The 13,421-nt window shown below is 42.5% G+C and overlaps 1 protein-coding gene across 2 annotated transcripts in view; it reads right to left on the bottom strand.

Moving 5' to 3' along the window:
- The window catches only part of IL15RA (interleukin 15 receptor subunit alpha), a 197,503-nt gene that overhangs the window by 87,358 nt on the left and 96,724 nt on the right, over positions 1-13,421 (bottom strand). For both annotated transcript variants that reach the window (XM_073619387.1, XM_073619389.1), the window contains exon 2: positions 1,480-1,668. In XM_073619387.1, coding sequence (XP_073475488.1) covers positions 1,480-1,668 — 189 coding nt within the window. The remainder of the gene's footprint in view (positions 1-1,479; positions 1,669-13,421) is intronic.

Here is a 13,421-nt window from a genome sequence, read left to right as displayed (position 1 = left end):
TAAATGGGATAGGCAGTGAAGGGGTTAACCACTAGGGGGCGGGGAGGGGTTAAATGTGTTTCCTAGGGAATGCTTCTAACTGTAGGGGGAGGGGACGCTCAAGGGGAGGAGACCAATCAGTGTTCCTCCGTTCTGGGAACACAGATCGCTCTCCTCTGAGCTGACAGGACGTGGATCTCTGTGTTTACACACAGAGATCCACGGTCCGGCCTGGTTAAGGGGCAATCGCGGGTGCCCGGCGGACATCGCGGGCGCCGGGCACACGCACCGGGACCCGAGCAACGCGGCGGGCGCGCGCGCCCCCAGTGGCGCGCACGCGCCCCCTAGGCAGCCGGGAACCCGAGGCCGTCATATGACGTCCACCCAGGATGGGAGATCCCATCTGTGGATGTCATATGTACATACGCGGGTAGGGAAGTGGTTAAAGGGGCGTGGCAAGGGGTGTGTCCTATGCCTGCATACTTTTGCTAATAGGTGTCCCTCATTCCCATCTCAAAAAGTTGGGAGGTATGTTGTTATATCAGAAGTGCAATCAGCTCCTAGGCCCTGTTGGGAGCTACCCTGTTTCCCCGAAAATAAGACCTAGCGTGATTGTCTGTGATGGCTGTAATATAAGCCTTACTCCCCAAATAAACCCCTAGTTAAAGTCCTTGTAGGTCTTATTTTCAGGGTAGGGCTTATTTTCAGGGAAACAGGGTAGGGTTTATTTGGGGGGTAGGGCTTATATTGCAGCCATCACTGACAATCATGCTAGGTCTTATTTTCGGGGAAACAGGGTAATAACACACAGCATTTCTGTAGACCACATGGTGTTAGTTGTACCCAGGGTCTAATGAACTAATGAACTAGGAGGGCTAAATAGATTATTTGAGATAACATAGCAAGTGTGCTAAGGACACAGGACAGCTCTGAATTTCCAACAGATTCAACATAATTATGCATTTATCAAACAGATATGATAAAACTTTCTAATGGTATATTTAAAGCAGAACTTAACTCCTCCATGGCATCCCTCCTTTTCTGCCCCCCTTAGCTGTTTTGCTGGATTCTCATACATACTCACCAGTCCAGTATATCCAGCATTGTCCTACAGCAATCCACTGTTGAGGTGTCAGAGCCTGTGTACCATGCCCCCATTTTGGTCCTTCAGCTGCTTCTCCCAGGTTCAGGCAGCAAAGCCCTCACTGATGAGCCAGCTTTCACGTCCCCCACTCAACCCCCGGCCACTCTGTGAATGGGCTCCCGCAGCCTCCTAGGACACATGCCAAAGTTATCCCAGGGGGATGCTGGAGCACAGTACGTCATTCTGGCCTAAGCCAAAAAAAAAAAACAGCTATTATTACTAGGGAGGCAGGGCCAGAGACTCCAAGTCATTTTGCAGAGTAAAGTTCTACTTTAACAAACCAAAAGGGAGTAAATATGAGACGTTTATAGATGGGGTTTCAATATATTCTAACAATAAAATTCAGTAACACTTACGTATGCAGGCGATGTTCCCATACTTCCAGTAGGCCTTTTTAGTGGTACTATTAAATTCACATATGGCAAGATTTGATGTACCCGCTTTTCTTTTGTAGCCGCCTAGGCATCTATACCGTATATACTGCAGGTTTTTTTCTGAGAATGGTATCACTTCTGCGTTTTCCACTGTTTTCAGGGCACCGCATTCTGATCGGGGAGAAAAGGGGAAAAATATGATGTGTACAGGAACACTTCATGGCTCAACAAGCACATTCAAACTGTACAAGATAAAAAAAAGTTTTTTTCAGAATGCTCTTCAGTTTGCACCAAACACATGAATAGACTCCCTATATCTATAAATTATAGAGCACAATGATAAACTTAAGAGATGGCCAAAGAGGCAGTTAGGCTGCATACACACAGTCAGAATTTCCGACAAAAAAAGTCCGATGGGAGCTTTTGGTCGGATAATCCGACCGTGTATATGCCCCATCTGACTTTTTCTGTTGGCATTTCTGATGGACTTAGATAGAGAACATGCTCTAAATTTTTCTGTCGGAAATGCCGACGGAGTTTGTCCCGTTGGCAAGTCCGACCGTGTTTATGCGGCATTAGTCTCATATATAAATACTAGTCTTGTTCTTTATAGCAATAAATTCTATTTCAGATATGTTGAGGCCAGGTTGGAAAATGAAACCTATAATCTACTGTAACTTGACAGTTCTTGCAGGGAAAGAAAATGTCCCACTATGAATAAAGTATCATTTGTTGATTTCTTCAAGAAGTTGTACAGCGTGCTCTCAGCACAGGTGCTCACGTATGCACCCCCACAGTAGAATGAGGTCACATATATGCATACACTCAGCAGGAAGGGGTTAACAAGTCAGTAAGATTATTTGCATGGTCTCTTTTATATACAGTAATACATTGGATTACAAGCATATTTCGTTCCAGAAACATGCTTGTAATCCAAAGCACTTGTATATCAAAGCGAATTTCCCCATAAGAAAAAATGAAAACTCAAATGATTTGTTCCATAACCATTTATTCATAGGTCCTTCAGTTTATAGTCTATATAAAAAGATTATAGCAATGTGATAGGTTGTGTAACCATAAAATGTCCATCCACAAATGGAAGCCTCCACAAGGGGATTAGAAGCAAAATCCAGCAGGAGCTAGAGAGTATAAAAGAGAGGAACCTCTAAGTGTAGCAATATGTTGCTAAATGTTATACTTTCAATAAATGTAACCATACTGCTACACTTAGAGGTGCCTCTCTTCTCTTTTATACTCAGTTGTGACATGACGCTACTTGTATATCAAGATGTCGCTTGTAAATCAAGTCAAAATTTATAACAAAATTTTGCTTGTCTTGCAAAACGCTCTTAAACCAAGTTACTCTCAAACCAAGGTTTTACTGTATATGTAAAAGAAAAAAAGTTAAAACACTATACATTGTCCTTGGGATTACAGGTCTTTTAACATCTTCAAAACAATGCCAAAAAATGTTGCATAAGTCCTTGTGCAATGTCTATTTAATGCAGAACTCAGTTGAAGTTGAAATATTTACATAGGGCTGTTTTACCTGCTAGAGCAGAGGTCCTCAAACTACGGTCCCTGCACTCAGCCGCCTGGAGAGATTCCGACGGACCCCTCCCCATAGGGAGAAACTGGACCAAACACTGGCATTGTCCAGGATGGGGGCGGAGACACAGAGAGCCCGCTCTGGCATCTAACAGCATGGAAAAGCTACACAAGTGGAGCCAGCTCTTAGTCCTCCTCGTGGCTGTCTTCCGTGTGCCTGTTGACAGCGGTAAGTCGGGAGTTGTTAAAACTGACCCTCACAGGCTACCATTATCTCACAGGCTATCATTACCAGCAGCTCTGTGTGATCTGGTTGTGCTCCTCTCTTTAATCCCTGTGTACTGGAGAGGCTGCGCTGATGGGCACTGGTGAAGCTGCATTGATGGGCACTGGTCATGCTGCACTGATGGGCACTGGTCAGGCTGCACTGATGGGCACTGGTCAGGCTGCACTGATGGGCACTGGTCAGGCTGCACTGATGGGCATTGGTCAGGCTGCATTGATGGGCACTGGTGAGACTGCATTGATCCAGCACCCCCAACAGTCTGAGGGACAGTGAGCTGGCCCCCTGTTTAAAAAGTTTGAGGATCCCTGTCCTAGAGGATTTGTAGTTCTGTTCAGCCAAACTTGTGTAAGCATCAGAGCCAAAGGAGCAACCACCATTGCAGCAGCAGCACAGTTTATTCATAAAAACACCCAATGCCCGCTGACTGGACGATGAAAAAATGATGACGTCATTACGCCAGTCAACTCTATTAACCCCCTCATAGCTGGGGCTGCTGTCAGTCAAATCGAGTGAGGAGGAAGTAGGGGCTAAGCCATGCTTAGTGTCAGTAGACACACATGGCTCGGGATCGAGCCCTTGCTGGGTGGCTTGCTATGGGGTCACTCGGAGAAGAGGAGGAGCTAAGAGCGCTATTTGGGGGCCCCAGAAAAGAAGGTTTAAGGGTGCTCTGTGCAAAACCATTGCGGAGAGTATAACATGTTTGTTATTTAACCATCTCAATACAATGCATTTTTACCCCCTTCCTGCCCAAGCCATTTTTCAGCTTTCAGCGCTGTCACACTTTGAATGACAATTGCGCGGTCATGCTACACTGTACCCAGATGAAATTCTTATCATTTTTTCCCCACAAATAGAGCTTTCTTTTGGTGGTATTTGATCACCTCTGCGGCTTTTATTTTTTGCGCTATAAAAAAAAGAAGAGTGACAAGTTTGAAAAAAACGCATTATTTTTTACTTTTTGCTATAATAAATATCCAATTTTTTTTTTTTAAACAATTTTTTTCCTCCGTTTAGGCTGATGTGTATTCTTCTACATATTTTTGGTAAAAAGAAAAAAAAAAAAAAAATCGCATAAAGCGTATATTAAATGGTTTGCACAAAATTTATAGCGTCTAGAGCAGTGGTTCTCAACCTGGGGGTCGAATGACGATTTGCCAGGGGTCACCGAATCCTGGGCTGATCCTGAAGCCTGCACTGCTCTCCCAGCCTTTTCGCCGCAGCCCACAACGGCTGTCCCTGTAGCCTGTGGCTGCCCACTCAGCCTCTTCACAGCCGCCCATTCAGTTCAGAGCATGGCTGGGGGGAAGTGACTAGAGGTCAGCTGACTGGTGAGGAATTTGAAGTGGGAGGGGCTGAAGGAGACCCTATCTCCTGATTTCGGCATAGGTGTCACTGCTGCGAGACACCACGAAATCGGAGACACAGTGAGTAACACTACCTGTGATTATTGTTGCCATTAAAAGTCCCCACTACAGTTCTAAGATCAGCAGATGACTTTGATTAAGAGCACCTAAGTTGGCTGATCAGAACTCCCCCCAGCACTGCCACTCATCCCAACTCCCCGCCAGCACTGCCACTCATCCCATTCCCCCCACCAAGGAGTAAGAGAAGGAAATAAAAATAGAGAATACATGGAAGGGAAAGGAAAATAGGGGGAGGAACAAAGAGAAAGAGAGAGAGAGAAAGACTAAGAGAAAGAACAAAAATGACGGCGAGAGAGGGATGGGGAAAAAAAAAACAAGAAATTACGATAGAGAGAGATAAAAAGGGAAAGAAAGGAGAACAAAAAAAAAGAGTGGTACATCCTAAGTGGAAGGGACTCAGGGAGCGCTAAATATCCGTGGGTTAGGGACGCAAATCACTTGCCCTGCCTTGGGTGCTGACAACCCATGCTACAAAAATAATTTTACCGTTAGGGGTCCCCACAACTTGAGAAATTTTATCAAGGGGTCATGGCACTAGTAAGGTTGAGAACCACTGGTCTAGAGGATAGATTTAGAGCATTTTTATTAATATTTTTTTTCTTACTAGTGATGGCGGTGATCTGCAATTTTTATCGTGACTGCGACATTGCGGCGGACATATTGGACACTTTTGACACATTTTTTGGACCATTCACATTTATACAGCGATCCGTGCTATAAAAATGCATTGATTACTGTATAAATGTGACTGGCAGGGAAGGGGTTAATGCTAGGGGTTGATCAAGGGGTTAGTTATGTTCCTAGACAGTGTTTCTAACTGTAGGGGGAGGGGATTCACAAGGGGAGGAGACCGATCGGATCGGAGACCGATCGGTGTTCCTCTGTACTGGGAACACACCATCTGTCTCCTCTCTTCTGACAGGACCGTGGATCTGTGTGTTTACACACACAGATCCACGGTCCTGCTGTGTTACCGGGCAATCGCGGGTGCCCGGCGGACATCGTAGCCGTGGGGCACGCACACCGAGTCCCCAGTGACACGGCGGGCACGCGCGATCACCGGCGGGGCGCGCGCGCCCCCTGGTGGGAGAGGGCGAGGGCGTCATATGACTCCCTCCCATAACGAAAGCTGCGCCGCCTGGCCGTCATATGACACCGCAGCAAGCGATTAAAAAGATAAAGAAAGCATTTACAATCACTTTACCATAATTATTATTTGGGCGTTCAAGCTTTCCACATTGCCACCGATTTTTATTCAGTGATCACGTTTTATTTTGTAAGGCTTTTATTCAATAAATCCTTTTTATTTTTGACCTACGCCATGTGGAGCCCCTTTTTGCTTTTTTCTCCATGATTTCATCTATGATTGGTTTCTGGAGACCTTCTGAATCTGCCCGGAACCGGAGAGTTTGGGAGTGAGCTGACCATCCCCACCGTTGACTGCCCTGGCTATCGGTGACCGTGACCCAAGTGATCACCTGTCTATCGGAGATCGTGACCGAAGGGTGAACCTTTTGGGGAGAGTTCACGGGAGGCTACTTACACAAGCCCTGACAGACGTACCGCTATATGGCTGATACGTCCCACTGGATCTGGTAAGAGTACCTAACTCTAGATACTTATGACGTGTCGTCTGTGATTGATGTGTTTTCCAGTCTTCAGTCAACATCACATATCCAAGCTCCCCCTGTGTTTGAGAAGACATCTTCTACCTATATGTATTGACCCTAGTCTTTGACTTTACTCCTGGACATATCCATACATAACACATTCCTTGGGACATTTTATACACCTCACCTATATTTATTGTGTTGATCATTATTACTTTATAGTTGTTTTATAGTCACTAATTTATATATTCATGTTTGACACACTCATATATTTTTTTAGCGCTGCACGTATTTTTTACACATTTGATGCGACTTGGTTTGTTTGTGTGCTAGAAGCTTTTCACCACTTGTTCACATATATTTTGTTTTGGGGTCAGCGCAACTTCTCATTTACACCACATAATTATTATTTCACTTGTTGATGAACCAGAAGTATAGTACCTGCATTTGATCTGGTATCAGCCTCTTGCAGTCCATTTTCAACAAAGCTTGAGTGTGAGAGGAAGAAGCAGAAGGAGCTAATCATGTGCTCATTCATTCATTCATCATTCATGTGCTGACAAGAAAGTGACAAGGAGATGAGCTCATCACTGTTCTTCACCTTTCACTGTCCTCAGAGGACAGAGGATCCTGGAGACGGGTCCAGAAAAGTCTGGGCTTAGAGTGGGTTGAATGATACTGAAATACTACAGGGGAGAGCTGTGTATTGAAACTGAATATTGCAAGAAAGGCTGCTTTTTAATTCTTATACACAATGCAAGAAATGCGACTATTATAAGGCTTACCATCTAGGATATATTTACTGTACATGCAGCTGGTGACGTCCTATGCCGTAAGCAGTGGCTCCCGTGCGCATGTGCGGTAGTGACATCATCGCAGCTCCGGCCACTCACACAACCCGCAAACCCGGAAGGAAGACCAGGTGAAAATGGAAACCGTCTCAGCGGTGACAGCACGGCGCTGGATTGGCTTAGTTTTCAGGTAAGTTCCACATAATGTACTAGTATGCAATGCATACTAGCACATTATGGCTTTACCTTGCAGGTTGCAAAAAAATAAAAAAAAGCACACACAGCGGTTTACTACCACTTTCATTTCTGTTAATGCTTTTGATACAATAGCTTGGTCACATTACTTATGTTTTAGTAAATTTGGATGCAAATGGCAATAAAATAATGTTATTATAGTTCTAATGCTAGAATTCTGATTTATGGTAAGATATCTAAGAAAAACCAGGTAATTAAAGGGTCAAGAGATGGTTGACCCTTGACTCCTCTTTTATCTTATACAGTATCTCACAAAAGCGAGTACACCCCTCACATTTTTGTAAATATTTTATCATAACTTTTCATGTGACAACACTGAAGAAATGACACTTTGCTACAATGTAAAGTAGTGAGTGTACAGCTTGTATAACAGTGTAAATTTGCTGTCCCCTCAAAATAACTCAACACACAGCCATTAATGTCTAAACCGCTGGCAACAAAAGTGCGTACACCCCTAAGTGAAAATGTCCAAATTGGGCCCAAAATGTCAATATTTTGTGTGGCCACCATTATTTTCCAGCACTGCCTTAACCCTCTTGGGCATGAAGTTCACCAGAGCTTCACAGGTGGCCACTGGAGTCCTCTTCTACTCCTCCATGATGACATCACGGAGCTGGTGGTTGTTAGAGACCTTGCTCTCCTCCACCTTCCGTTTGAGGATGCCCCGCAGATGCTCAATAGGGTTTAGGTCTGGAGACATGCTTGGCCAGTCCATCACCTTTACCCTCAGCTTCTTTAGCAAGGCAGTGGTCATCTTGGAGGTGTGTTTGGGGTCGTTATCATGTTGGAATACTGCCCTGCGGCCCAGTCTCCAAAGGGAGGGGATCATGCTCTGCTTCAGTACGTCACAGTACATGTTGGCATTCATGGTTCCCTCAATGAACTGTAGCTCCCCAGTGCCGGCAGCACTCATGCAGCCCCAGACCATGACACTCCCACCACCATGCTTGACTGTAGGCAAGACACACTTGTCTTTGTACTCCTCACCTGATTGCCGCCACACACGCTTGACACCATCTGAACCAAATAAGTTTATCTTGGTCTCATCAAACCACAGGACATGGTTCCAGTAATCCATGTCCTTAGTCTGCTTGTCTTCGGTAAACTGTTTACGGGCTTTCTTGTGCATCATTTTTAGAAGAGGCTTCCTTCTGGGACAACAGCCATGCAGACCAATTTGATGCAGTGTACGGCGTATAGTCTGAGCACTGACAGACTGACCCCCCCCCCCACCCCTTTAACCTCTGCAGCAATGCTGGCAGCACTCATATGTCTATTTCCCAAAGACAACCTCTGGATATGACGCTGAGCACGTGCACTCAACTTCTTTGGTCAACCATGGCGAGGCCTGTTCTGAGTGGAACCTGTCCTGTCAAACCGCTGTATGGTCTTGGCCACCGTGCTGCAGCTCAGTTTCAGGGTCTTGGCAATCTTCTTATAGCCTAGGCCATCTTTATGTAGAGCAACAATTCTTTTTTTCAGACCCTCAAGAGAGTTTTTTGCCATGAGGTTCCATGTTGAACTTCCAGTGACCATTATGAGAGAGTGAGAGCGATAACACCAACTTTAACACACCTGCTCCCCATTCACACCTGAGACCTTGTAACACTAACGAGTTACATGACATCGGGGAGGCAGAATGGCTAATTGGGCCCAATTTGGACATTTTCACTTAGGGGTGTACTCACTTTTGTTGCCAGCGGTGTAGGGCTGTGTGTTGAGTTATTTTGAGGGGACAGCAAATTTACACTGTTATACAAGCTGTACACTCACTACTTTACGTTGTAGCAAAGTGTCATTTCTTCAGTGTTGTCACATGAAAAGATATAATAAAATATGTACAAAAATGTGGAGGGGTGTACTCACTTTTGTGGGATACTGTATGTCAATTGAAGAACTATTTTCTCTCTGTGCTTACATTTTCTTTATGATTTTCAGCTTTGAAACTTGATGTTTTTTGCTGATGATTTGTTAATCGTGGCACAAGATCCTACTAAGGCTATTACAAATATTTTCAAAATAATTTATGATTTTTACACTTATGTGAGCTTTAACATCAGTTTCTAAAAAATATATACATTCTGTTGTGATGTCCTTATAGGGCGATATAACCATAACAATTGTAGTCAATTTGGGTCTGAACAGGCTAGCAAAGCAATCCATCCAGTTACCTTTATTGTAAAAGATATTTACCTTTTTATAGTAATTTCAAACTACTGTATTTATTGGCGTATAACACTCACTTTTTCACCATGAAAATCTGGTGCAAATAGCATGTGCGTGTTATACGCCAATAATACAATTTCAGCTGCCTCGGAGGCAACGGGGGGGGGGGGGGGGAGCGAGACGAGTGCTGTCAGATTACATACAGTGAGAATCTCCTGTTTACTTGGCGGCCTCTGTAATAGGAAGTCAATAAATGGCAATGGCGAGGCTGCTGCATTTATGGCAATGGCGAGGCTGCTGCATTGATGGCAACGGTGAGGCTGCATTGATGTGGACTAATAAGGCTCTATTGATGGCACTTGTGAGGCTGCAGGTGGGCATTGATCAGGCTGCATTGATGGCAATGGTGAGGCTGCAGTTGGGCAATGACCCTTATTTTGAGTCAAAGTTCCTTATTTAAAATTTAAGTTTTTTTCCTGAAACTTCCCTCTTAAAATGAATGTGCGTGTTATATACCTGTGCGTGTTATATGCCGATAAATATATTCTGTGAGTAAAAAGACTTAAAAATTTACTTTTATCTATGGATGCTGGAATTATTCTGTTTTTCTCACCTCACAATAATGTACCCACTTATTATTAATTTGCCTTTATTATTAAAGCCGGGGTCCACCTATCTATCGTTTTTTTTTTTTTGAGTTCATTCACAAACTTTTCTTCTCAGCATTACATACTCACATATTGTGTGTAATATGTCCGCCTGTGTCAGATTTCGTCGGAAAGAATAACTTATATTATTCACTGCAGGCGGTTTCCATCTTCATTGTGGGCATTTGAAGCCCACAAGCATTTATTTCCTGGATGTGGTGAATGCTGTGCTCCCAGCATTCACCACTCGTTCCCGCACATGCTCAGTGGCATCCTGGGAAGCCTGAGACTAGCTCCCAGGAGTCTGGGAGAGGCTAGAAACACGCCTACTCCCACGGGAGGAGAACCAGGAAGTGCAAAGAAGAATAGAAAAATAAAAGGTAATTACGTCGATTTAAATTTTTTTAAACGGCATGTCAGCATCTAGGCATACAGAGAGAGAATACATACAGATATTGTTCAAAATTTGGGTGGAACCCCGCTTTAAGCAGAATATTCAACATTTGTTTACTCTTGCCTTTCTAACATTTATTAAAGGGATGAAAGTATGATGCAAAAAAGTATGCAAAAAAATGGTGGATATAATTTTCCAAATATTTGGTGGTTTTTAATGGTTAGAAATGTATGCTGTTTTAAAATCTCACAAAAAGAATATCTCAAAAATATTGATAAAATCTATAAAACAAACAGGGGCTTAGCGTATTACAGTACTTTTTAAATCTGCCAACCTCTGTGATAGTCAGTGTTTAAAATGTTAAAGATTTAAAAAAATGTTAAATGCCTTAAAATTGCAAATGTATGTACATGCACTACACTGTTGAAATTTCATAGGCTCTTTCAGTATAAGAAGCATTATTAAAAGTTATTTACAGATTTTTTTTTTTTTTTAAATAAATATTTTACACCTACAGTATATGATTTCAAGATTCCTATGAGAGATGGTCCAGAGCTTTTATAATACATAATAATAATTCCATAGTTAAATGCTTTTTAATATATTCTCTCTTTTTAAAATTTGGACAAAGTAAGATTTACAATAATGCCATTATAAAAAATGTGTTTTACAATCCCCAAAAAGCAATATGAAAATGTAGCGTAATATAACATTAGATTTGAAAATGGTATTTGATCATATTCTAGCTGTCTTCTTCGAAAAGTTCTCATATGCCATGTTTTGTACCTTTAAATTTTTTCTATAAAAATTATTGAAAGTGAAACTGGCATTTGATCATGTAAAGAAACAATTTTTTTCTAAAAAAATTAAACAATATATAGACTAATAATACAAATATACCCAAAGGATCAAAATCGTTTTTTGCCTCTCTACAATTTCCTAGTTAGGTCACAGTTATTTTAAGTGAATTAGTGAATATTGCCTATATAATATTATGGATGGCTGAAAACCACTTTTAATTATTAGAAAATTCAGGACCAGGTGGACCAGGTGGCTCTTTTAAGGAAAGGCATTAACTGGGTTTTGAGTGTTGATTTACTAAAGGCAAATAGACTATTTACTTTGCAAGGGAAGTTGCACTTTGCAAGGGAATTTGCCCCAGAGTATGTAATGTAATTCTTTTATAAAGTAAATATTTACTACATTTACTAAGCTCTGGGGAAGATTCCCTTGCAAAGTGAACGGCCTATTTGCCTTTAGAAAATCAACCCCAATGTGTTTTGTATCCTCCTTAATCTTATAATAAATATAGGTGAAACTCTTTTATAGCCATTTCTCTTCAGAAAATCCCCATATAAATCGTTACAAAATTAGTGTAAGTAATAAAAAATGTGGTAATTTTTTTTTATATTTGGTCAAGATACTTTTGTGATAATCTTTACTTTTAGCAAGATAAGTTGGTCAGGGGAAAATCTCAAAGGCACCGCATCCCAAAGTAGTAAGAAACGGGACACTTAGGAACGCTGGGATCTTTTTAGGTGCCAATAACTGGAGTCATAGTCATATACTAGAATTCAGTCAGTTTATTTATATATCTCATATTAAAAAATAAAGAAAAAAGATATAGCCATATTAAAAATAAGGACATTCACGTTTGATATCCATATAGTGAATTAATTACAGTTGCTTGTCATGGTGTAGCAATCCCGACATGTTTTACCATTTGATAGGCTTCCTCAGGAGTTGTATGCTACCACACCAAAGTTGGCCAAGGTGAAAGCGGTTATGCATTTAGCCAAAGGAGGGGTAATAAGACAGGCAGAGAGCTGTTAATAGGCCTAAACACAGACCAAACATAAGACCAAAGCTTTAAGACACCCCTCAATTGGAGAGTTCAACCCAAAGGATACCTCCAAAGAGAATAGAGCAGCTTGCAATAGTACACATCAATATTGCAAACTCTATTAGCCAGGAACATGCCTGCCATGGCCCCTCACCAACACTGCAATTTTTACTTTTATTTTAAATAAACAGCTTCTTACATACTTTCTTAAAGAGGAACTGCAGTCAAGCTAGCTCAATCAATAAACAAAAAACACCAGTATGCAGATTAAACATCGTATAGCATATTTTGGAAACAGTAGGGAATGTCAGCTTACTCTTTCTGTGTCAAAATGCCTTGATTTTATCTCCCACGCTGGTATTGTGAGTGGCCATTGTTAGTGGGGGCAAATTAAGCCCTTACCCCAGTGTTCCTGGAATAGTGGAGATCGCTCCGCCTCGCCAGCCCAGTGAGATCTTGCAGTAAAGAGCCCCAGGCTGCGTATGCCCAGTAGAAACATTGCTTCCATTCCAATATGGACAGGTCACAGTGAACATCTGCTGTGGCTGCTATAGTAACATATAAACAAAGGCCTGGAAGCGCATGCGCATGAAGGGATTGAGTCGACCACGCCTGCGCAATAGAGAATTCTCTCCTCCCTGTTGGTAAACAGCCTCCTCCTATCCCCACCCTCCTCCAGCCCTGCAGTCCTCCCCGGCTTTATTTTGACTCCCCCCAGCCCTGCTCCACTTTCCCCACCTCCTCTCCTGCCAGCACAATCTCACGAGAGTGACAACGGGAAAAATAAGAAACAAGCACTGCTGGGATATCTGACATTTCTCTCCCTGGAGTCAGTGCAAATGAAGGAAGCCGTCACTACCCTAGGAGTTTTGCAAGAAGTGAAAGAGGAAGTACAGAAAAGAAGGTACTTATTGACACAAAATTACAGTTTTGATTAACAATGATTAAACAGCAAGGGCA

Source organism: Aquarana catesbeiana, linkage group LG03, assembly GCF_042186555.1.
Source record: "Aquarana catesbeiana isolate 2022-GZ linkage group LG03, ASM4218655v1, whole genome shotgun sequence".
In the NCBI taxonomy this organism is placed as follows: domain Eukaryota; kingdom Metazoa; phylum Chordata; class Amphibia; order Anura; family Ranidae; genus Aquarana; species Aquarana catesbeiana.
Note: the sequence above shows the minus strand (reverse complement) of the source record. Positions and strands in the feature narration are given on the sequence as shown.